The following is a 26,884-nucleotide window of genomic DNA, read 5'->3' on the forward strand; positions in this document are numbered from 1 at the left end:
TTCAGCAGCTAATAAGTACAGGAAGGATTAAGATTTTTTAATAGAAGTAATTTACAAATATGTTTAACTTTCTGACACCCCTTTAATACTGTTTCAGAAAACTCTCCGGTTGTGGACAATCTATTATTATCTACCTCCCTATCGCTCTTGGGAAGGGTGGCACTAGGACAAGCATTACTGAGGAACCCTCACCCTGGCGTCACGAATAGCAAGGGTTAACAAGCACCCTTTAGTAACCGCACAGACTAACTAATAATAAGTGTCTGATTGGTGAGGGTCAGAGTGGTGGTCAAGTATGCACACTGCTGATCCGTTTGAACTCTGTGGGAGTGCTGAAGACCACTGAGCAGCAATGCAAATACCCCACTAGACACAGGGGGTTAGTCATTGTGAGATATTCCCTTAAAGTATTAGCATAACCTCTCTTTGTCAATATGGGAAACACCTCCCTCACTTGCCATTGCTAGTTTATGGTTGTATAGGCAACATCTACATTTACTAAACAATATAACCAATTTCTTAAACGTGACCCTTCCTGCAGAGGTCAATCTCCTCGAATGAATTCTGGTTCAAAATTGTAGAAAATACACATATATTAGTATGTGATGGTTTTAGAAGGAATGTATAAAGATTAGAAGCCTGAGCTTAGGACTAAAACAAGCTAATTTATCTTCCACATACAAATTCAATACCCTGTATGGTGAATAGTAAGTATATGTCTCCTGCAATTGCATCTAAGTGTTTCCACCAGGGTCCCTGACATGTAACAAATCAACAGTGATAAATCACAGTACAAAGTGTTCTCCCGCTGTATAGATGAATGATTAATATGAATAGCTTCCATAGAGTTTATAGAAAGTGAAGTGATCACATGTGAAGCCATCCGAGGTTACCTGTATAACAAGTTTTGTATTGTCTATAAGTTATTATTTTTAGTATAAAACAGTAACATAAAATATGTTACGAACAAAACAATTATTGTTATTAGCCTTTTAAACAAGAAGGGAGGGCAGTTTTCAGCCATATGAAAGGTTAGAATTGTTGTTCTAGAGTCACACATTTTTTAAAGTAAAAATATGAGTATTGGGTAAGTTTCTGACTATGGATTTGGCTTTCCTTTAAGATAGCATGCAATATAGACACTTAAGGGGACATTTATATTGTATACCACACCTTTACAAAGCTCCATTTTCAGCTCACTGCATTTACTAAGAGGCGCACACCACTTAGTAAATCTAGTGGCTCTGTGACTGTCCATCGTGCCATGTACAAAAAGCTAAATTTTTGCACAAAATCTGCAACCTTGAGCAAATACTCTGCTGCCGTACCTCAGTAAATGTCCTCCTAAGGTTAAAGTTGGTTACCAGCCCATTTAAATAATGTCTTGTTTAACCTTATGCAATAGAGGTATATTTACTGACTTAAAAATGAAATTTACTCACAGAGATTCCATTTCAGGCCACTTGTAGTTACACAATTGCAGGGTGATCCCACAGGAATAAGACCACACCATTTTCCTTCTTTTCCTGTTGCTACGTGTAACTTGTGCTTACCCTGTAGAAGATAGAAAAGTAAAAGATTACCTTAAATAATGAAGTGGTAACACATTACAAACATTACAAAATGTATTTTTGTTACAGTTTTGAGATCCTTTATAAAGGCACATTCACACGCACATTTTCTGTTGCAGATCTGCTGTAGCAGATTTTGATATCCATTGAAATAAATGGGCAGCAAAATCTGCAGCAGCAAATCTGCACATGTGAAGGTACCCTAAGGGTACGTTCACACGAGCGGTTCCACAGCGTACTTTACGCTGCGGATCCGCTGCTGAAAGACCCTCTGTATTCTGCCTTCACATGTTCCTGCTCATAGCAGCAGTACGCCACTACGTGCAGACACACTGAAACGATGTGCAAGTCGCCGCGCATGCGCGGTGTACTCGCACACATCGCGGCCACTCCCCCTGCTCATTAAGCCAGACAGAGAGCTGCCACGATGTGCAAGTACAGTGGTTCCTCAACATATGATATTAATTAGTTCCAGGAGAACCATCATATGTTGAAACCATCATATGTCGAGTATATATGTCTATGTAAAAATGGTAATTGCTTCTGGGGCCTCGGAACCATTGTATGTTGAATACATATCTCTATGGGAAACTGCTAATTGGTTCTGGGATGACCATTGTATGTGGAGTATATGGGGAGTGTTTAACAAACCAGGGTGCCTCCAGCTGTTGCACAACTACAACTCCCAGCATGTATGTACAGCCATTGACTGTCTGGGCATGCTGAGAGTTATAGTTTTGCAACAGCTGGAGGCACACTCATAGGGAAACATTGATGTATGGGGTGTATAGTGTGTATATGTATTGTATGTGATGTGTGACATCGCATACAGTACTGTACAGTTCTTTAAATACCTTCAGGGGGGACAGAATGTCCTCCATTACGATCCTGCTGACTACAGCTCTATAGGAAAGGAAGGGGAGGGCAGCCAGCAGCTCATTGGATGCCTGCAGCAAGATGCTGCAGGCTATTGGCTATGGCTTCACTGGGGGGGCGGGGCTTACACGGAGCTCACAGTGGAAGCCTGCGTGAGTTAGCAGGACAGCATGTGAGTAACAGGATGCAGAACGGGGCACACGGGGCAAATTAAACAACTATCTGTCAGTTGCTGAAGTTGTCAGCGCTGTCATATAGCTGTTTGTATGATGGCCCCCGACACACAGCAGCATCATATGTCGATGCTGCCTTCAACATACGATGGGCTCTGAGAGGCCATCATATGTTGAAATGATCATATGTCGGGGCCATCATAAGTCGGGGGGTCACTGTATACTGCACATGCGCGCGGTGACTTGCACATCGCACTGTGCTCGTAGCGGCGTATTGCCGCTCCGAGCAGGCACATGTAAAGGCAAAATACAGAGGGTCCTTCAGCGGTGGATCCGCAGCGAAATCCGCAGCGAAAATCCGCTCGTGTGAACGTACGCTTAAGGTGTATTCACACGTACAGTATACTGCACAGATTTGATGCGCAGGACTTTATGTTGCAGATTTCAATATAAACTAAATGACTGAACACAGGTTTAAATCCTGCGCATCAAATCTGCACAGGATACTTTACATGTGAGGGTAGGGTCACATGTGCAGATTTTCTGCTGCACATATTTGCTGTAGCAGATTTTGCTACCCATACAAATCTGGCAGGGCAGCATATCTGCAGCAAAAATATTCACATGTCAACGTACCCGTAAGGCTCGTTCACACAAGCGCATTTCATTTCAAACTTGCAGCGGGTTTCCCAGTGCGAGTGTGGAAGGGGTGGGCTCTCCGTGGGCTTTCAAGAGCTGAATTTCAGCAGTGGAATCTGTGCTGTGGAAAATCCACCACAGACCCCATCGACTTCAATGGAGTTTGCGGCGGATTTTCTGCCCACCCCTTTCAAACTCGCAGTGGGAAACCTGCTGCAAGTTTGAAACAAAATACTTCTGCTCCCAGTTCCTTGCCTGTTGTCTCTTCAGCCAGCTTCTGAGACAGTAGTCAGTGGCAGAGCTTAAACACTGCTATGGCCAATGGTTAGCTGAGTGGGCAGGTCCTGCTCCAAACACTTGTCTCAGAAGCAGGTATAAGTATGCAGTGGGACCAGCAGAGGACCAGGGGTAGTTATAGCTTTTTGTTTCTTATTTCATGCTCTTAGCACTACATACACCCCTTTAACAAATTTATCTCTTCTAGTTGACCTTTCTATAAACCACTACAACACTAATCTAGGTTGTCAATTTTTTTTCTCCAGGTTTACTTAATGTATAAACAAAATCACGTCTTCTTCATTCTATTAAAGCAGTGTGAACAAGAATGATGAAGGACGAGGAGGCAGCATTCAGTGTAAATCATCCATTTATTCATCCATGGCAACACTTCAGCTCTGGTGACTTACTCAAGCAAGTGTTATAGTATAGATGCAAGGATAAAATAGGTGGCAGTGTAATAACATCCCACACTCCTCTCATTAATGCATTTTGTGTTAAAACAATGCATAAACTGCATCTCAGGATATACAATATGAAATATATAAATATGTAAATATACAGTGTTAATGTACAGTACTTCATTAAGGAATGTGCCAATTAGAGACGAGTAAATCGAAGCAGACAAACCTGAATTCGTTACGAATTTCAGGATTTATTCGATTGGCAACGAATGCGAATATTGCCGCGATTCTATCGCGCATTTTACAGCGTTCCAGGCTCCAGGAAACCTAAAAAGGCGGATCCACATGTCAGTACATGGGGCAGGGGATGCTGGGAATGCGAGGCGGGAAGCAAGGTAGGCGGGATAACCCTGAATCCCATGCAGGATTTTTTTATTTTTATTTATATAGCGCCAACAGATTCCGCAGCACTTACAATTATGGGGTACAAACAAAGACAAGTATCAGACATAATATTACACAATAACTATTCAAGAGGTGTAGGGATATGTTGGGGATATGTTGAGGCCAATTAGAGAATGTTATAGGCCTGTCTGAAGAGATGTGTTTTTAGGCCACGTTTGAAACTATGGATGTTGTTGCCGAGTTTGAGGGATGACTCGACAGCATGCAGCCTATCAGCATTCATTGACCCCTGTGATGTCACAGCCCTATATAATGGGCAGCCATTTTGCGGCTGCTCATTTCATGCCAAATACACTGCAGAGATAGGACGGACTGCGTGTTTGTGTGTGTTACACAGAGACGCTGAATTGATTATACCGCAGCGTTCCACTGCCAACTGCTAGTCACATCAGCGTTGTGGACAGAGAGAAGTGCAGTGCTTATTGTCACTGAGAAGGATTTTGACGCCAGCCATTAAGTTCCCAGTTACCTCATTCAGCATTTTATCAGAGAGGGGCAGATAGCTTTTCATTGCCTCATACATATATATATATATATATATATATATATATATATATATATATATCAAGAAGCTGCCTGAACTTTATGAACCTTATCACAGGAGGCAGGAATGATTTTTCAGCGCAATTCTGTATATTTTTTCCACAAGAAATCATCTGCTGCTTATACTAGTCTGTAGACGGTATAAAAACCAGTTCACACCATTCTTTACACTCTGTGACAGAGTGCAATTTAGGGTTGAATCCCCCCTTTTTTTTGAGGTTCTGCACTATTGTGTCCTGCTGCTGTGCAAAAATACATTTTCTCAGTGGACTGTAGTGCATTTGTCTGCCCTCATACGTGCATACCACATGCCAACATCAAAACAGTCTACTATTTTGTACCTGTAGATCTGTAACAAGTCTAGATACTGGGAAAGTCCAGGCAAAAGTAATCACCGGCTGTTTTACGAAAATACGTTTTCCAAGTGTACTGTAGCACATTTTTCTGCCCTCATACATGCAAACCACATACATACATCTAAGTAGTGCACTTTTTTGTACCTGTTAATCTGTAACAAGCCTACATACAGTGAAAGGCCAGGGAAAACTAATCACTGGCTGCTGTTTCATGAAAATGCGTTTTCCAAGTGTACTGTAGCACATTTTATTTGCCCTCATACATGCATACCACATACCTACATCTAAGTAGTCTACCATATTGTACGTGTTAATCTGTCAAGGGCCTACATACTGTGAAAGTCCAAGCAATAGTACTCAACGGCTGGTGTTTTACAAAAAATACAGAGTCTTTAATGTGTATTGTAGCGCATTTTTCTGCCCTCCTAAGTGTATACTGCATACATACATCAAAGTAGTGTACTATTTTGTACCTGTTAATCTGTCAAGGGCCTACATACTGTGAAAGGATAGCCAAAAGTAATCACGGGCTGATGTTTTACAAAAATACAGAGTTTTTAATGCGTATTGTAGCGCATTTTTCTGCCCTCATCAGTGCATACCGCATATGTATATCTAAGTAGTGTACTATTTTGTTAATCTGTCATGGGCCTAGATACTGTGAAAGGACAGCCAATACCACACACCTGCTGCTGTTCTAGACAAATACTCCCCTCATATACGCAATAAGTATGTCAGAAAGAGTATTGCCAGGATGTGCACAGAAGAGTGGCAGAGGCCTAAATTCATCAAGGGCAGCTAGAGGTCACAGCAGAGTAGGGGTGTGTGCCAGCCGGAGTCGCAGTGAGGTCTGAGCTGCCGGTGTCATCTAGCAGTCGTGTTGTGACCAGCAACCCAGCAGCCGTGATTGATCGGTTCACTCGGTCATCCACTTCATCTCAAGTGACATTCAACTTCCCCAGTCAACAGTCGGTGGGTTCCTCACACTCAACCCTCCGTTGGCATGGCCCTCATGCTGCTGCTGCCACCTCCAGGCTCTGCCATTGTGCTGCTCTATGGTCTCCTCATGCTAATGCTAATGCTACCACCTCCAGGCACGGTCATTGTGCTGCCACATGGTCTCCTCATGCTGATGCTGCCACCTCCAGGCTTTATAATTGTGCTGCTCTATGGTCTCCTCATGCTGATGCTACCACCTCCAGGCTCTCTCATTGTGCTGCCATGGATACTGCTAAACATAATTAAGGTGCTGGTCCCAAGTTTCAGAAATCCCTTGCATTAGGGTCCCTTTCAGGACTCCTGATGCCACCTCCAGGCTGTGCCATTCAGCCACTATATGGTATCCTCATGCTTCAGCCACCTCCAGGCTGGTCTCCATATATTGACTGTGTATTGTAGGAAACATGTGGCTATCCTTGAGTTACTCTCCCAGCATTATTGCCATGTTGATATCAGACCAGTAATAAAAGGAATATTGCCAAGGACTAGCAGAAACAGGAAACTGTGGATACTGACCACCGGCTGTTGGAATTGACTGACTATCCCAGGTGGTAGGTTTACCATTTTGAAGTTTCTCAGTTCCAGAAGGCTTTAAGTCGTTCATTCTTTGTTGTGGTTCTTCAGTTGCAGAATTAAGTTGTATCATGTTTTCCTGGTCCTCCGATGAGCTAATGTCACTGGAACACACAATACTCATATTGTCATCTAATGAAGGATCCTTTTCTTCAGAGAACGCATCTATCATTTTATTATTTTGAATGTCAGGTGGTATTCTGAAAACTTTTGTGAAGCACTGGGGTTTCCTCATGCTTCAGCCAGCTCCAGGCTGTGCCATTCAGACACTATATGGTCTCCTTCTACTGCTGCCACCTCCAGGCTCTGTCATTGTGCTGACATGTGATATGGAACTCCTTGTTAGATTAGGTCCTTTGTACCCACACGCCGGGGCCCGGGCCACTAAAACTTGGGAGTTAAAAGTTCCATTTCAAAATCCTCAATTTCAAAATCTTAGATTTCTATTTAAAATTCTTGTATTTCAATGGTCTCCTCATGCTTCAGCCACCTTCAGGCTGTACCATTCAGACACTATATTGGCTCCTTATGCTTTCCCCACCTCCAGGCTGTGTAATTCAGCCAATATATCATTTTCTGATGCTACTGGGACATTAACTCCAAATATGTTCTGGTAGCACTAGCTAACATAAATGCTTAATTGAGATTCAAGATTGATCTTTCAATGTAAGGGGTTATGAAAACCATCTGGTGTACTGCTGATGCCTGCTCCTGACTGCTCCTGTCTCTTTCAGGAATTACATGGCTTACTGATGCTTCTGGGCTTGGGCCTACATTTTTGGATGTTTAGCATGAGCTAAATACATGCTTAATAGAAATTTCAAGATTGATCTTTCAATGTAAGGGGTTATGAAACCCTCTTGGGTACTGCTGATGCCTGCTCCTGACTGTGTTTCAGGAACCACTTGGCTTATTGATGCTTCTGGGCTTGGGCCTTACATTTTTGGATGTTTTGCACTAGCTTACATACATGCTTAATTGAGATTTCAACATTGATCTTTCAATCTTAGGGTTTATGAAATCCTCTTGTGTACTGCTGATGTCTTTTCTTGACTGTGTCTTTCAGGAACTACTTGGCTTACTGATGCTTCTGGGCTTGGGCCTTACATTTTTTGATGGTAGCACTACCTAACATGCATCTTCAATAGAGATTTCAACATTCACCTTTAAATTTTAGGGGTTGTGAACCCCTCTTGTGTACTCATGCTGCTTCCTGCTCCACTCTTTAAGCCCGTTGGTCCTGTGACAGTGTGCGACTCCGCCTCCTCATCCTCCATTGTGTCCTCAGCCTCCACTGCCCAGACAAGTCTCAGTGGCCCTTCAGCATACCATGTGTGCATGGTTTGCCTTGGTGAAAAGTGTTGGAAACAATGGCTGGTCAGGGCAATGGAGACGTTGAGCCTACATCTCACAGCCGCATGAGCCCTGGGGGGGCTTGTTAGATTTGGCCCTTTGTACCCACACGACGGGGTCGTGGGCACTAAAACCTAGGAGTTAAAAGTTCAATTTCAAAATTATTGATTTAAATTTCAAAATCTTAAATTTAAATAAAAAAAATCATACATTTCAATGGTTTCCTCATGCTTCAGCCAACTCCAGGCTGTGTCATTCAGGCAATATATGGTTTACTGATTCCGCTGCTTGGCCTGGGTCTGGGAATAAAAATTTTGTTATGGTAGGTAGCACCAGCTATCCAAAACCTTCATTTAAAATTTGAAAAATTCTTGTGTTTTTTTCTTGGGGATTATGAAGCCCTGGTGTGTACTCATGCTTCGGCCAACTCCAGGCTGTGTCATTCAGGCAATATATGGTTTACTGATACCGCTGCTGGGCCTGGGAATAAAAAATTTGTTATGGTAGGTAGCACTAGCTATCCAAAATCTTTGGCTTAAATTTCTGAATTCATCTTTAAATCTTAGGGATTGTGAAGGCCTAGTGTCTACTCATGCAGCTGCCAACACCTCCACGCTGTGTCATTCAGCCACTATATGGTCTCCTCATGCTGCCAACACCTCCACGCTGTGTCATTCAGCCACTATATGGTCTCCTCATGCTGCCAACACCTCCACGCTGTGTCCTTCAGCCACTATATGGTCTCCTTATGCTTCAGCCTCATCCAAGCTGTGTCATTCAGCCACTATATGGTCTCCTCATGCTGTCAACACCTCCACGTTGTGTCATTCAGCCACTATATGGTCTCCTCATACTGCCAAAACCTCCACGCTGTGTCATTCAGCCACTATATGGTCTCCTCATACTGATGTCACCTCCAGGCTCTGTCATTGTGTCGCTCTGCGGCAGTGATTCTAAAAGCGATAATAAGCGATGGTAATCTGCATGTTATTCTGAATAACAGTATTATTTCACTACCCCAGCACACTCCATATGCATGTTAGAACATAGCAAAGTGTTCTATACCCCTATTGAGGCTCCCTGTAGGCCAGAAATAGCAGTTTTTAATACAGATTCGCTGCAAATAAATTCGGATCAAAATTAATTTTTTCAAAAAATTTGGCGAATCGTCAGAATCCAATTTTTTTAAAGTTCGCTCATCTCTAGTGCCAATAAATATAATGTCTTCATGATTATGTTTTCATTAATAAGCATAGGTTAATGAATATAACAAAAACACTAAATTAAAACACAAGGAAAGAGCACAGTACAAGATCATGATCAACTTGTTGAGTCACGAAAACATCACTGCTCATGGTTCTAGGTTGTTTATACAAATCACATTAACATTGTAACCAGGGCTGTGGAGTCGGAGTCTGAGTTGGAGTCGAGGAGTTGGGCGAAATTTTGGGTACCTGGAGTCGGCAAACAATGCACCGACTCAGACTCGGACTCCTACTAAATTTAGATTGGAATAAAAAAAAGCAAGTTTAAATCTCCCAATTCACAAAAGGTTATAATTAATGACTTCTCTACTGTAAGAATAAAGACCAATGCATGCAGTGCCTCACGTAACCGCAAAACGAACACGTTAAGTGACCATGCTTTTCATGTGCTTCACTATATGGCATGCAACGCACAATTAGGACCGGCAACACTTATACTTTCCATAGTGTTGTATTCTGCTGTTACAGGGAACCCACGGGTAACCTAGCCTCTCACTGATAAGGGATTAAATAAATATGTTTTTTGCAGGACTAGAGACACTTGTATAATTGAAGGGAATGGAGGGTCAATAGTTTAAGACTGAAGCTGTAAACCGTTGGAAAAACTGCTGCCATTTAGTTAAGGCTATAAAAATTTGTAAACTCCGATTGTTACCTTAAAGGGGTACTCCGGTGGAAAACATTTTTTTCAATCAACTGGTGCCAGAAAGTTAAACAGATTTATAAATTACTTCTATTAAAAAATCTTAATCCTTCCAGTACTTATTAGCTGCTGAATACTACAGAGGAAATTCTTTTCTTTTTGGAACACAGAGCTCTCTGCTGACATCACGAGCCCAGTGCTCTCTGCTGACATCTCTGTCCATTTTAGAAACTGTCTAACTGAGCAGCATGTGTTTGCTATGGGGATTTTCTCCTACTCTGGACAGTTCTTAAAATGGACAGAGATGTCAGCAGAAAGCACTGTGCTCGTGATTCAGAAGAGAGCTCTGTGTTGCAAAAAGAAAAGTATTTCCTCTGTAATATTCAGCAGCTGATAAGCACTGTAAGGATTAAGATTGATTTAAAAAAAAAAAAAAGTTTTCCACCGGAGTACCCCTTTAAACTTTAAACATGACTATGGGATTCTACTAGGGAAATAATGTTTTATAATAAATGCCCCTTCCTGGATCCTCCCACTGCCCTATCTTCAGCAGCAGATCAGAACACAAAAAGGAGAAGGCAGCAGCTTCTGCCCAACTACCTCTCTCTGCTAGAAGAGCTTAGAAGAACTTGGTGGAACAGCTTCTTGGATTAAACTGTAAGTGTTTATAAATACATTCGCATATTAATACAGAGAAGTCGGAGTCGGAAGTAAAAAAAAAACTCTGGAGTTGGAGTCGGAACATTTATCTACCGACTCCACAGCCCTGATTGTAACTGTGGCTTGTGTGTTTTTGGAATCCCGGCCGCTGCATCCAGTCAGGACAGGGCCAGGGGACAGCAGTCATGTGATCAATAACTGCATGACATAACTGTAGCAAACATAAAACCATATACTTTTCTCGTAACATTTTGAAATTTGCGGCACTCTGAGATTGATGGCTACAACATGTCAACCCACCATTGTTATGATTCAAACCTCTAAAAGCAGTTAAGAAATGACTATTGTTTTAACAACATTTCTGCATTCACAAGCTTATCAAGCAGAGGTTTGCAGGGGTTGCAATTGCTTTGAATATAAGGCTTTACATTTGTCATCTAGAAATAAATTGATTCTTATCTCCAGACTCACCTGTTGAGCCACAATCTCTCCAACAGCATTAGTTTCAGATGTGGAATCAAACAGTCACATTTAAAAACTGTGCTGGCTCTTGACCAGGGAAATTGCTGTTTAAATAGGCAATTTCCGACATGCTTTTGCTTTTAGATTCAACTTTTACAAACCAGTGCGATAGAACTGATTCCAAGTACAAAAGGGATTATTTATAAGAGTCATGGTGCTGTATAACTGGGGAGAATCTAAATTTGATTGATGAAAAGAATTCCCACAACTGCTTCCAAGTAACTCCAGTTCCTCAGTAATAATAACTTAAAGCTCACCTCCTCTAACAAATTGCTTATCTACGGTTTCTTTTCTACACTAATTTTGAATTGGTTTCTTTCAATGTGGTAAAAATACTAAGTTGAATAACGGCTAAAATTCCACTCAACTTTCAAGGTTTATTATATATTGACCAAAAGAAATCATGTCAATTGATAAAATATTAGCGTCATGTGCTTATGGCAGAGAATGGTTCAAATAAGGCTGCTTTAACACCTTTGCCTTGTGATACCATGTTAAAGGGGTATTTCAGCTTTAGAAATGTTTATCCCCTATCCAAAGGATAGGGGATAAGATGTCTGATAGCAGGGGGGCCGCTGCTGGGACCCCCCGCGATCTCCCTGCAGCACCCTCATTATGTGCGGAGCAGCATCTCCAGGCTTGGAAACCGGAAGTTTTCAGGACTGGAGACGTGACATAACGCCATGCCCCCCTCGTGATGTCACATCACGCCCCCTCCATTCATGTCTATGGCCGTTACACCCCCTCCCGTAGACATGAATGGAGGGGGCATGACGTGACGTCAAGAGGGGGGGGGGGTGGCGTTACGTCACGTCTCCAGTTCCGAAAACTTCCGGTTTCCAAGCCTGGAGACGCAGCTCCGCACATAATGCGGGTGTTGCAGGGAGATCGTGGGGGGTCCCAGCAGCAGCCCCCCGCTATCAGACATCTTCTCTTCTATCCTTTGGATAATTTTGTCCAGAAGTTTGTACCATTCCATACAGCAAAAAACAAAAAACAAACTGAAAATACGAACAGAAATAGCCCAAACAGAAGACAAAATTACACTTTTTGTTTGGTTTCCATCGGGTTATTACCATATGCGTCATCTCCGGCAATAATCAGATAATAATTTCAAATAATTTTGCACAGTTTTTTTTTTTTTTCGTTTAAATTTTCCCCACAGCTTTTTCTAAATCAACACAAAATTGCAACAAACATGTTGTCATATTTTACTACTAATTTGTTTCACCCCTGTGTCAAGTTGCAACACTGCAAAGTGAGAATGAAATTCCTATCTTGTATATAAGGGTACGTTCACACGAGCGGATCCCTAGCACGTATTACGCTGCAGATCCATCGCTAGAGGACTGCTGTATGCTGCCTTTACAGGTGCCTGCTCGGAGCGGCAATCCACCGCTACAAGCAGACACACTGCGATGTGCGAGTCGCCGCGAGAATGCACAGTATACTCACACATCGCGGCTGCTCTCGGCCTAGCTCAAGGAGCAGGGGGAGCGGCCGCGATGTGTGTGAGTACACCGTGCAAGCGCAGCAACTCGCACATCGCAGCAGTGTCTGCTCGTAGTGGAGTATTGACGCTCCGAGCAGGCACATCGAAAGGCAGTGGCGGATCTGCAGCATAAAATATGCTGTGGATCCCTCGTGTGAACGTACCTTAATTGTGGCTGCCATTAACAGAAGTTTTAAATAATAATAAAAACATTGTTAAAGAGAAACTGACAGAAGCATTACCTGCACTATCCTGCTGGTACAGACTTCAGCCAATGTGTATGCGGCTTCTGAGTGCACTTTGAAAGCAACGCATGCACAGTGATGCTCCGGGCTGGTTGTGCTGGAGATCTCACTGGATGGGCATAGGATTTCACAGCATGTAGGGGCTACATGCTTTTAGGCAGTTTGATGAATATTTATTTAGGGGGTGTTATCTAGGGACCAGTTGGACAACCGTTCCAGTGTTAGGGAACTGTAATGACTCATCCGTGTTTGAATCAAAGGGTTAAACTTTCCTAGGTTCTGGCTTGGTTTGGTTGCTGTGGCTAAACCCTAGCCAATAAGAGGCTGTGGACAGTTGACATAGAAACATAGAATGTGTCGGGAGATAAGAACCATTTGGCCCATCTAGTCTGCCCAATAATCTGAATCCTATAAATAGTCCCTGGCAATATCTTATATGGAGAATAGACTTATGCTTATCCCATGCATGTTTAAACTCCTTCACTGTATTTGCAGCGACCATCTCTGCAGGAAGGCTATTCCATGCATTCAATACTCTTTCAGTAAAGTAATACTTCCTGATATTACTTTTAAACCTTTGCCCCTCTAATTTAAAACTATGTCCTCTTGTGGTAGTTTTTCTTCTTTTAAATATGCTCTCCTCCATTACCGTGTTGACTAATGCTGTGCTCTATCTGATTCCACACCTGTGTAGCCAGCTATTTAAACCTTCCATGTGCCTCCAGAGTTTGCCAGTAAAAGAGGTTTTCTTCTGCAGCTAGCATTCTGTTTGTCATTCAGCTTTCTAGTTTTTTACTTTGGCGCTGTATCTCTGGACTTTCCCCTTGCTTTCTGATTCGGTTTCTATTTGCACCTCTTGATTTAGACTGGCTTGAGATTGTGATTTGTCTGTTTTTTGTCTGTCTTCCCTTGTACTGTCAGTGTTAGTCTTTCCTGTATTGTTAGAGTGCCTGTATTGTTAGAGGCTGAAGCACCATGCATCTAGACAGGCAGGGACCGTCTTCGTGGTTGTGAATCCCTTATTTATGACAGGAAGGGAAAGAGGGCGTGGACAAGTTCAGGGCTTCACCTTCTCTCTGCCCAAGTGCACCAAGTGAGCTTATTTGCATATTATTATTTTGAGCCATATCTTGGGAATGGAGCAAAAAATAAATAAATAAAAAAAACACAGGTTGAGACCCCATGCGATCAGTAATAGCTGACTGAGGTTCACAACATCAATCTTAACTCAACAGCTGCTCAATGAACTGTATGACTCCATAGAATAAGGCAGTGAAAGAGCTGGATTTCATTGACAGCTGGGGAGTGAAGCGCGGTACTGTGCGTCGGCTATTACTCATGATTGCAGTGGGTCCCAGGACTAAGATTTAACGCAATCTAAACTTTTGACATTGTCCAGAAAAGTTTATAGATGATGCTAAAGCTTTAAATCTACATAAAAGTTGAGTAACTGCACATGATTTGCTTTACTGTTCCTATAATGTTTGAGTTATTTTATTATCTACTTAGTCGTTTTCACAATTTAGCCGGTTCCAGTTGGAAGCAAAATGTAGTTATATTCCACTGTGAGACATATGACCCAACAGCTGCCACAATTCATTGTATACTATTAACATGAACCCAGCAGAATGTGAATGTAGATTTAAACAGAGAATAAAGAAGGAAAGTGTAAAAGTATGTGGTGAGGGTGTGATGAGGGCAGATGGAATTACCCTAGGGGCAGATGGCATTAACCCCTTGAGTTTGTGTTGCCAGGGCGTGGTTTATTTAGCTTGGCGAGGCCCAAGGAGGTGACCAGTGACTTCAGAGACCACAGGGCTTGCTGGGACTTATGGTGGACTTGGACAATTTGATGCAGGGCCACGCTGACTTGAGACAGATTGACTTAACTTACTTGATTGAGACTATGACAGACTTTACCCCATTTGTAGCTTACCAGGTTTTGACTTGGCCCTGGGGGGTAGTGGACTTGTGGATCCGTGGCTGCGTGGTAGACTTTGGGCCTTCTTAGGACACCAGACACTCTCTCCAGACTTGACCTCACTGTAGCTCAGCAAAGACTCAAAGAGCAAGAGGAAGTTCCACCCAGGGTTTATATGGGGAGACTCTGAAGGGGTCACCCTGTAGGTCACATGGTCACTGGTACCTTCCTTGGTTACAATCATATGACAACAGTACTTAAAGACATAGAACAATTATGTACATTGAATTGGATAACACATACATTAATTATTCAGGGCACACAGGTGAAGGGGAGGCCCAGGGGTCACGGAATGGAGTCTGCCTGGCAGGGCAGCAATGGTACAGGGGTGCAACTCCTGTACTGACCCACCACAAGTAACAGTGTTTGGTGCATGGACAGTTACCAATGTATTAAAAATAGAATGTAATATGTCTTTGACAAATTCTCCATTCATGGAAACAACTATTTGCATACACCTTAAATGGGTTATCCACCATAAGGTGATTTTAGTAGCACATACCTGCCAGATCTGGGTATTTCCTGTTGAATTTCGTTCTCTAAATTACACATCCCATAGTTCCATAGTTTGTAAGTATGAGGTCACTTCCCCCCCTCCCACACATCAGCCACCCCACCCCATTGAAACACACCTGTAATACATTCAAAGCAATAAACCAGTGTTTTCTAATCAGGGTGCCTACAGCTGTTACAAAATTGTAATGGAAAAGCAAAGGAGACTCGGCAACTCACCATTTCATGCAAGAATCAGATTCCTTTAATCCAGGAGGTAAGATGGGTAACAGCGAGGGAGGGCAAAAGGGGAGGCAGGGGGTGCGGGTAGGACTACACGGTTTCGTGACGGGCTGCCACTTCTTCAAGCTACATGCACCCTCCCCTTCTTGCATGAAATGGTGAGTTGCCGAGTCACCTTTGCTTTTCCATTACAATTGCATGTATCTCTATACCCGTGGCACCACCTGATTCACCTAGCGCTTGTTCACACACAGTAGTGCCAGACGCTGCATCTTTTACAGCTAGCTGTTACAAAATGATCTCTCATCCACCCAGCGGTCGCGCCATCCATTGAAGCAGGACAGACTCCCTCTGATCACCTGACTAGTGATGTCAGGTCTCAGCCGCACTGCAACCTGGGAAATCTTGAGATCTTAAAATCCTGGAATACCCCTTTAACCACTTGAAGGGGTACTCCGCCCCTAGACATCTTATCCCCTATCCAAAGGATTGGGGATAAGATGTCAGATCGCCGGGGTCCCGCTGCTGGGGACCCCCGGGATTGCCGCTTCGGCACCGCACTATCATTACTGCATAGAGAGAGTTTGCTCTGCACGTAATGATGGGCAATACATGGGCCGGAGCATCGTTACGTCACAGCTCCGCCCCTCGTGATGTCACGGCCCACCCCCTCAATACAAGTCTATGGGAGGGGGCGTGGCGGTCGTCAGGTCCCCTGCCATAGACTTGCATTAAGGGGACGGGCCGTGATGTCACGAGGGGCGGAGGCATGACGTCACGCTGCTCCGTCCCCTGTATCGGCCGTCATTACGCACAGAGCGAACTCGCTCTGTGCAGTAACGATAGCGCGGAGCCACAGTGGCGATCCCGGGGGTCCCCAGCAGCGGGACCCGGTGATCTGACATCTTATTCCCTATTTTTTGGATAGGGGATAAGATGTTTAGGGGTGAAGTACCCCTTTAAGGACACAGCCCATTTTGGCCTTAAGGAAGCAGACAATTTTATTTTTGCATTATATTATAATTTTTTCCTCCTCTCCTTCTAAGTGACGGGTAGGGGATCACAGGGGTTTCTGTTCAAATAAATCTACCATTAGTAATTCCAGGAAATAACAGCTAATTTTTTGCTATGGTGTATATTGTGTCCACAGCATACAGTGTATGCCTCTTATTTGTTTACCATGTTACACTATTTATTGCAAACTGATGTTATGGTGCAGTTTAGCAACATGGAGTTACAGAATCACATTGGCGAATTTTGGAAATTATCCCCCCTGTCCATAATGCTGCTGATAGAGAGATGCTGACAAGATACTGCAACTGAATATGTGCTATGCTACTGAGAATGCTCTGTTTAACTGGTACTTGAGATGGAGAACATTGTTATATGGTTTCCTGGTGGGCTGCAACTACAAGGCTGTTTCCAAGTATTATCTAAGGCAATATTTATGGTGCCAAGAACCACCTCTGAGATTGATAGAGAGTGGCTACAAACGTTCTAAGCAGTAAAGAGGCCACAGTTATACAGAGTGCTGTGGTGAACTGATGAGTAGAGTGGTAGAGAGGGTCCCTGCCCCATGGCACGTGGTTAACTGATGGTCAGGACATGCACCCAGAGCAGTTAGAGCAGAAATATCAGAAAAAGCAGCTGGTATTATAGAGACTGTGGGGGAGATTTATCAAAACCTGTGCAGAGGAAAAGTTGCTGAGTTGCCCATAGCAACCAATCAGATCGCTTCTTTCATTTTGCAGAGGCCTTGTTACAAATGAAAGAAGGGATCTGATTGGTTGCTATGGGCAACTTTTCCTCTGGATAAGTTTTGATAAATCTCGCCCTGTAAGTGTACTGATATACACGACTACATAAATCACTTCTCAAACCATGTAAAAAATAAATAAATAAAATAAGCTCTTTTTGAAAACCATCAATAGTGTGTACTTGTATATGTTATAGAAATAACCAAGCTTAAATATATATTTGTTGAGCAAGCTAACTGTACTGCATGTTTTTTTCTTTTGCTGCGCCAGACACTCTAATGTCAATGCCAAACCCATAACCCTACAATACTCCGATCCCACCACAAAGTTGAAGCACTGACATAGTTTTCAGAATCAGGGAAAATAAGACAGCTGGCATCTAGTTGGTGATCCAGGGGATCCAAGAAGGTTTGACCATAGATACCCCTAAGTTTGGAGAAATTAATGGATAGAGATTGTTCTGTACAGATGTTTAGCTAGGCTGGCTGTGGTACACAGAAATCAGGGTGGGCTCTGGACATTAATGGATCTGGAGGATTCTGGTCCGTGGACTATAGTCAGATTTTAGAAAAGTGGTAGAGACTGAGCACACCTCTGTCAACGTGAGAAGAACTGTGCAATCCCCATGAAGGGTAGAAGAGGGAAGTTGCCAGACTGGGATACACAAATGGTTCAGCAAAATAAAGAACAAAACCCTGGTCTAAGCTGCTAAAATGTTCCAGATAGAGCACTACCTCAAGTTCACAAGAGGAGACCTAGATGTGTCTACAGCTAAGACTTAGCACACATGCAGTGTTTACATAAAAAGAAGGCATATAGGTTAATTAAGCTGGACAGTACATGATAAGTTGTATCTGTCTAAAGGTTCTCAAACAAGTGGGGAAAAATTATTGGGCAATTGCAAATGTTGCAGTGTGACAACAATGTAGAATTTAACATACTGTAGTGAAAGGACTGCATGGTGCCTGGATGCCCAGAGTTACCAGTTCTACTCAACCAAGAGTTTTATCCTATGCTGGGGAATGCCGGACATGGTGAAGACACCAGTCACTACCCAGTTCAAACATACAGACTGCCACTGAGGAATCAGTGAGGGTGAGCTACACGAATCAACAAACTTGGGAGTGTCTTCAAACTGTGCCAATGCTGAGGGTAACTATTACCTTTCCTGCTAGAGGTGGGCAGTCAAAGGGGGCCCAAAATGGTATATGTTAAGAAACTGTTCTGACAGCGTGTTGGTTCATGATCCTGTGACCCTACAGCCAGCACTACAGTTGAGCCCTTATTTACCATGCCTAGAGATCCAACTACTTTTCAGGCATCCGGTTTATTGTTCCTCTCTATCATGATAGAGGTATATTACTTTTCACCTATTAGACAAATCATCTTAATACATGGTATATTAGTCTGTTCTGCCATTCCTGTGTTGTATTATTTTTAAAATTATAGACAGTCCCAAAGTATTATCAAGGTATACATGGCTACCAGGCAGAAAGGACAGAAGAAGTGGCAAGGATGATGTCAATAAGACAAAGTACAATATCACATAAAAGTGAACTCTGGACTAGGGATCAACTGATTATCGGATTGGCCGATATTATCAGCCGATATTCACGATTTTTTAAGTTATTGGTATCGGCATCTAACCTGCCGATAATGTGTCCAGTGCGTGCGCCCCCGATACCTGCTGTTGTGTGGCCCCGCTCCGCTGTCCCGTTCTCCCGATCGCATCATGGCGTACTATGGAGGAGCATGTGACGTGCATGTCACAAGCTCCTCCATAGGACGCCATGATGCGATCGGAGGAATGGGGCAGCGGAGCGGCAACACCCAAGGACAGCCGCAGGCGAGCTGTCTACAAGAGGATGGGGCCTGCTGTCTACAAACGGGGAATATCGGTATAAGTTATCGGCTATCAGCCTGAAAGTTCACAGATTATCGGTATTGGTTCTAATAAATCAATATTGGTCGATCCCTACTCTGTACACACCTAATAAATTAACTTACAAAGAGTTAATCCCACTCTGCTGCAGCACTTCATCACAGCTCAGTATGCATCTTACAACAAAAGGAAAATGCATAGTAAAAGACAATGAAGGAGATTTATCAAGCTCTGTAGTAGATTTCTTTTGTGTAAAAAAGTCGCACTTACAACTTTGCAGTGGTGATGTATTTATCAAATGTGATAGTCACTATTTATGAAGAAAAAAAGTTGCATCTCCATTTAAAAGTCGCATATGTATTCCAGGTCCAACCTGGCTTACAGAAAGTGTATACGTCTGCAGAAAAGGACATTAACACCCACTTTAACAACTGTTCTTGTTCTGCATCATGAAACAAAGCTCCTACATTAATGTTAATTATAGGAAAAATTTATTATATAACTAACAACTAAAAGACACACTGCACACATTGTTAATTTTAGGACACGTACATGCTGGTGTACCCACTAAATGTTAAAATTAATGTTGTGTTAAAATAGAATAAGGCACAAAATTGTGTAAGAATTTTTACATACTACGTAAATAACGCATATGTGGCACTAAAATTTTTCCTTAAAATAAAGAAACATCCATAGTAATACAGCTTAATGCATATTTTGGGGTGGGTACGTACTGAGCCATTTTTTTTTTTTTGTGGCTTCACTATTGTTTATGTGCCTGATGGTGCTGCACTGTCTTCCTTCCTGACATAAACTCCGCCCACCAATGTCACAAAATGCGGGCTCAAAATTAAACAAAAAAGCCTCCAGAGTATGGATATTCATGGTGTGGCATAGTATGTTTTTTTTTTTTATATTTCTGAGGAGGGTGGATGGGTTGTTGCAGGATAGTTGGAGTGCAGCTATTTAGTGCCAGGCAGGCCAGTCAGGGTGTCACCCGATGATGTACGAACCACCTCGCCGTCACTCTCTAGCAACGCTACTGGCAATAAAGGGTAGATAAAGAACTTCGGCTATTAACATAAGGGAAAACTTAAAATATGCTTTTGGAAGCGAGTTTCCTGTGTTTTGCTTACGTGTGATTTATTTATCAAGGTCATGCGACTATTTGATAAATAGGTCGCATGCAAGCAAAAGTAAGTAAAAAAATTGTCATATAAAAGCCATACGTTTGAAAAGAATGATAAATCTCCTTCAATGTGTTTTTTAATACCATTTTTTTAATCAGATAAAGTGAATATATACGCTAACTTGCCACTGTATTAGGTACACCTGTGGGAAGCAGTTGTGTGGACAAAAGTACTTTATGGTGTCAGAAGTAAAAGGAGAATCAGCAAACTGGTTCAAAAAGACGGAAACGCAACAGTAACCCACATAACCACTCCTTACAATCAAAGAAAGCAGATGGCCTACAGAAGTAGAAGACCTCACAGAGTGCCACTTCCTGTGAAGAACAGAAAACTGAAACTTCAATTCACACAGGCTCACCAAAATTGATCAATGGAAGACTGAAAAAGATTGTCTGATCTGATGAGTCTTAATTCCAGCTGCAACACTCAGATGGTAGGGTCAGAATTTGACATAATCAACATGAAAGCATGAAACCTACTTGCCCTGTACCAATTATTCAGGCTGGAGGTGTAATGGTGTGAGGGACATTTTGTTAACACACATTGGGCCCCTTAGTATGAATTGAGCAATGTTCAAACACAGCACCCCGAGTATTGTTGCTGACCAAGTCCATCCCTTTATGACCATAGTGTACCTCTTTTCTGATGTCAAAAGCTCACATCATCTTAAACTGGTTGGTTGAACATGACAATAAATTCACTGTACTCCACTGGCCTTAACAGTCACCAGATCTCAATCCAATAGAGCATCTTTGGAATGTGAAGGAACAGAAGATTCACATCATGGATGTGCAGCCAACAAATCTGCAGCATGATTATCTGTTGGCTATTATTTCTGTCGGTATCGGTTACTGGTTGTTGTAGAAAGTTTTGGATTTATTACTATATTCAATTAAAAGGTGACATTTCTGAAGGTTTGGATTCCCTGTCCCTATGTAAGGAATATGGAGGAGAATTATCAAAACCTGTCAGATTGTTTCTTTTATTTTTCAGAGGCCTTTTCAAAAATGAAAGAAGCGATCTGATTGGTTGCTATGGGCAACTCAGCAACTTTTCCTCTGGACAGGTTTCCCCCTATGAGTGAACTATGTGCTCAAATTTTCAGTAAATTAACTAAAAGGTTTTTGTTTTTTTAACAAAATAGAAACCAGTAAAATTATATTGAATTAGAAAAATAAAATAACATGAGTAATGTACTCCGGCAATTTATAGCGATAACACAATTGCATAGATACGTTTAAAATTACCGGTAGCTATTTTATATGATATACATAATTACATCAATTAATATTTTAACATTTTTAAATGTCATCATAACCTACAGAAAAATACATTATCTGACTTGTTTTTCACATTGTGCTATCCAAGTAGGTTTATAGGTAAAGTTATTTATTTAAAGCCTGTAACCCTGAATACCAATTTTTAGAACTCATTTGCACATGTATTATATCTGATGATTGCAGATCCCCAATAAAGGGTCAATATTATTTAATGAAGCTACTTACACAACCACATTTCCATACGACTGTTTTTGCATTTTTAATACCCTGCATGCTCCATATTTTATAGCTGTATGTGATAAGTATTATAGATCTATATGTGTACCAGTAAAATGAATAAATAATGCCAGCCACAATACAGATGAAAATATGAATGAAGAATTTTATCTTCGGGTTTACAGATCAAAGTATTGGCATTAGGGCACAGAATGCAGTTAAAAGGGTTATAGTAAGAGAACCACGTATAAATGCCCTATAGGTGTACATGTAAGTCATATATATCCATATATTATATGGCACCCATGCATCTGAATTACTGACCTGTCATTTCAATTTTTCCCTGATGTGTCAACTTGAGATTGTACTACTGTGAAGAATATTTCTCTAGAACCATTACATTTTTTGAATGATGCTTGTAAAGTTTTGATTATTCTCGTAACTCTCTACACAACAATGCTGTCACAGTTTTGTTTTCTGGGACAATCTTTTTTGTCCTTTTCCAAAGCTACTTCTGTATTATTTAATGACATATGAAGTGTCAGGACAGAAGGCAAGAGAAAAGGCATTTTGTGCTCTACAGAGTTGCCTTAGGTTGTCACCTGTTTGGGCCAGTGCCAAGCATTTCAGACTCTATAGTCTTGACTGTCATATCAGACTTTGGGGGTTTCAAACTGCCGTAAATAAAATAGGTGAATGGTCTTAGCTGAGTATTTGCAAAATGACAGGTGGAATCACAGATCATAGCACAAGTTTCCACAGTCATTTAACAGTTTTATCTCCATTGGATGCTGGATTGATGCAGAACTACACCTCGTCCTCAAGTGTAAAAATGAAAACATTTGCAAACATATCACTAGGTCACTGTAGCTCTGCGGTGGAAATAAAAAAAAGCTCCACAGGGGAGAAATCAGGCTACCAATTAAGTGCTCCTTTTCCATTTTCTGCTATAGCTTTATGTTTCAGATAAAATAGAAAATGTTACAATGGTGACACTCTCACTGGCACAGTATGTGTTGGTTTACTTCATCTCTGCATGTAAGCGTTTGACTTGCACCAGTATAAGCATCACAGAGAAGCATTGGAAATAATAGTATACTTTTTTTTTTTTTAACCATATTTAGCGTCTCTACTTTCTGATGAACATTAATATAAATTGACATCAAAGGAGTTCTTTATATTATAAAACAGAGTTTATAGATCATTGTTTCCCATATAGTTCATGTTGTTTTGAGCCCCAATCTACATGTGGTTCCCTAGCTGCAGAAACTGTATGTTTTCCACAAACAATCGGCACTTAATACCCGATAACAATCCGTAAGAAAGTTAAAAAAAAATGTTTGCTAATTTAATGAAAAGGTTAAACTAAAATATTTCATTGGCATAAGTATTCAGACCCTTAACATAGTATTAAGTCGAAACACCTTTGGCAGCAATTATAGCCTTGGGAGTATGATACCACAAGGATTGCACACCTGGATTTGGGAATTTTCTGCCATTGGTCTCTGCAGATCATCTTAAGCCCTGTCATTGTGGAAGCCATTTTCCAAACTGTCCAGCAATGTTTAATTTGGTTCAAGGGAGATAGCTCATCCTCCTCTAAAAAAAAACGTATCCCTTTGAAAGCGTGGGATCCGACCGCTGGGACTCCCCTCGATCTCCTGTCCGGGCCCTCCGTTCTTCCTGGGAGTGGCGCATCATGACCCTCCCTCACCCCCCATGGCTTGGTATTTGCTCTGACATGCATTGGTAGACATATCATAGACAAGAAGTAGAGATGATTGGGGGGGGGGGGGGGGGAATTATTATTATTATTATTTTTTTCAATGGAAAAACGAAAATACTGAAGCTTTTTTTTCATTTATTTACTTTACATGCACCCAAAACAAGTCAGGATTTAATATATTCAGTATATTGCCTATATATTGCATTACATAGGGGTAAAACTAAGAACTCATTATTTTATTTGCCTTGGTGGTATTGTAGCTCTCTGGCACTGCATTACAAGTGTATCATTACATTATTTTGTCCGATATTTCACCATTGAATATGTATTGTTAAAAAGTGTTTGTCCAGTTTTTAATCTCCCTACCTTTAGATGTCACTATTTGGTAATCTATGTGCAGAACAAGTCTAAAGCTGTTACGCCGAGCGCTCCGGGTCCCCGCTCCTCCCCGGAGCGCTCGCAACATCCTCGCTACTGCAGCGCCCCGGTCAGATCCACTGACCGGGTGCGCTGCGATACCGCCTCCAGCCGGGATGCGATTCGCGATGCGGGTGGCGCCCGCTCGCGATGCGCACCCCGGCTCCCGTACCTGACTCGCTCTCCGTCGGTCCTGTTCCGGCGTGCGCGGCCCCGCTCCCTAGGGCGCGCGCGCGCCGGGTCTCTGCGATTTAAAGGGCCACTGCGCCCCTGATTGGCGCAGTTGTTCTAATTAGTGTGTTCACCTGTGCACTCCCTATGTATACCTCACTTCCCCTGCACTCCCTCGCCGGATCTTGTTGCCATCGTGCCAGTGAAAGCGTTTCCTTGTGTGTTCCTAGCCTGTGTTCCAGACCTCCTGCCGTTGCCCCTGACTACGATCCTTGCTGCCTGCCTTGACCTTCTGCTACGTCCGACCTTGCTCTTGTCTACTCCCTTGTACCGCGCCTATCTTCAGCAGTCAGAGAGGTTGAGCCGTTGCTAGTGGATACGACCTGGTTACTACCGCCGCTGCAAGACCATCCCGCTTTGCGGCGGGCTCTGGTGAAAACCAGTAGTAACTTAGAACCGGTCCACTAGCACGGTCCACGCCAATCCCTCTCTGGCACAGAGGATCCACCTCTTGCCAGCCGAATCGTGACATTAGATCCGGCCATGGATCCCGCTGAAGTTCCACTGCCAGTTGTCGCCGACCTCACCACGGTGGTCGCCCAGCAGTCACAACAGATAGCGCAACAAGGCCATCAGCTGTCTCAACTGACCGTGATGCTACAGCAGCTACTACCACAGCTTCAGCAATCATCTCCTCCGCCAGCTCCTGCACCTCCTCCGCAGCGAGTGGCCGCTTCCGGCCTACGACTATCCTTGCCGGATAAATTTGATGGGGACTCTAAGTTTTGCCGTGGCTTTCTTTCACAATGTTCCTTGCACTTGGAGATGATGTCGGACCAGTTTCCTACTGAAAGGTCTAAGGTGGCTTTCGTAGTCAGCCTTCTGTCTGGGAAAGCTCTGTCATGGGCCACACCGCTCTGGGACCGCAATGACCCCGTCACTGCCTCTGTACACTCCTTCTTCTCGGAAATTCGAAGTGTCTTTGAGGAACCTGCCCGAGCCTCTTCTGCTGAGACTGCCCTGCTGAACCTGGTCCAGGGTAATTCTTCCGTTGGCGAGTACGCCATACAATTCCGTACTCTTGCTTCTGAACTATCCTGGAATAATGAGGCCCTCTGCGCGACCTTTAAAAAAGGCCTATCCAGCAACATTAAAGATGTTCTGGCCGCACGAGAAATTCCTGCTAACCTGCATGAACTCATTCATCTAGCCACTCGCATTGACATGCGTTTTTCCGAAAGGCGTCAGGAGCTCCGCCAGGATATGGACTTTGTTCGCACGAGGCGTTTTTTCTCCCCGGCTCCTCTCTCCTCTGCAATCCGTTCCTGTGCCTCCCGCCGTGGAGGCTATGCAAGTTGACCGGTCTCACTTGACACCTCAAGAGAGGACACGACGCCGCATGGAGAATCTTTGCCTGTACTGTGCCGGTACCGAACACTTCCTGAAGGATTGTCCTATCCGTCCTCCCCGCCTGGAAAGACGTACGCTGACTCCGCACAAAGATGAGACAGTTCTTGATGTCAACTCTGCTTCTCCACGCCTTACTGTGCCTGTGCGGATATCTGCCTCTACCTTCTCCTTCTCTACTATGGCCTTCTTGGATTCCGGATCTGCAGGAAATTTTATTTTGGCCTCTCTCATCAACAGGTTCAACATCCCGGTGACCAGTCTCGCCAGACCCCTCTACATCAATTGTGTTAACAATGAAAGATTGGACTGTACCGTACGTTACCGCACGGAGCCCCTCCTAATGTGCATCGGACCTCATCACGAAAAAATTGAGTTTTTGGTCCTCTCCAATTGCACTTCCGAAATTCTCCTTAGACTACCATGGCTTCAACGCCATTCCCCAACCCTTGATTGGTCCACAGGAGAGATCAAGAGCTGGGGTACCTCTTGTTTCAAGGACTGTCTTAAACCGGTGCCCAGTACTCCCTGCCGTGACCCTGTGGTTCCCCCTGTAACCGGTCTCCCTAAGGCTTATTTGGACTATGCTGACGTATTTTGCAAAAAACAAGCTGAGACTTTACCCCCTCACAGGCCTTATGACTGTCCTATTGACCTCCTCCCGGGCACTACTCCACCCCGGGGCAGAATTTATCCTCTGTCCGCCCCAGAGACTCTTGCTATGTCTGAATACATCCAGGAAAATTTAAAAAAGGGGTTTATCCGCAAATCCTCCTCTCCTGCCGGAGCTGGATTCTTCTTTGTGTCCAAAAAAGATGGCTCCCTACGTCCTTGCATTGACTACCGCGGACTTAATAAAATCACGGTAAAGAACCGCTACCCCCTACCTCTTATCTCAGAACTCTTTGATCGCCTTCAAGGTGCCCACATCTTTACCAAACTGGACTTAAGAGGTGCTTATAATCTCATCCGCATCAGGGAGGGGGACGAATGGAAAACTGCATTTAACACTAGAGATGGACACTTTGAGTATCTGGTCATGCCCTTTGGCCTGTGCAACGCCCCTG

General features: G+C 43.0%; 1 protein-coding gene across 8 annotated transcripts in view; it reads right to left on the reverse strand.

Annotated features, from left to right (window-relative positions):
- TPK1 (thiamin pyrophosphokinase 1) overlaps nucleotides 1-26,884 on the reverse strand; it is a 528,320-nt gene that overhangs the window by 144,321 nt on the left and 357,115 nt on the right. For all 8 annotated transcript variants that reach the window (XM_056520550.1, XM_056520546.1, XM_056520553.1 and 5 more), the window contains one exon: nucleotides 1,443-1,554. In XM_056520550.1, coding sequence (XP_056376525.1) covers nucleotides 1,443-1,554 — 112 coding nt within the window. The remainder of the gene's footprint in view (nucleotides 1-1,442; nucleotides 1,555-26,884) is intronic.

The sequence above is a fragment of the Hyla sarda genome, chromosome 5 (assembly GCF_029499605.1).
Source record: "Hyla sarda isolate aHylSar1 chromosome 5, aHylSar1.hap1, whole genome shotgun sequence".
NCBI lineage: Eukaryota > Metazoa > Chordata > Amphibia > Anura > Hylidae > Hyla > Hyla sarda.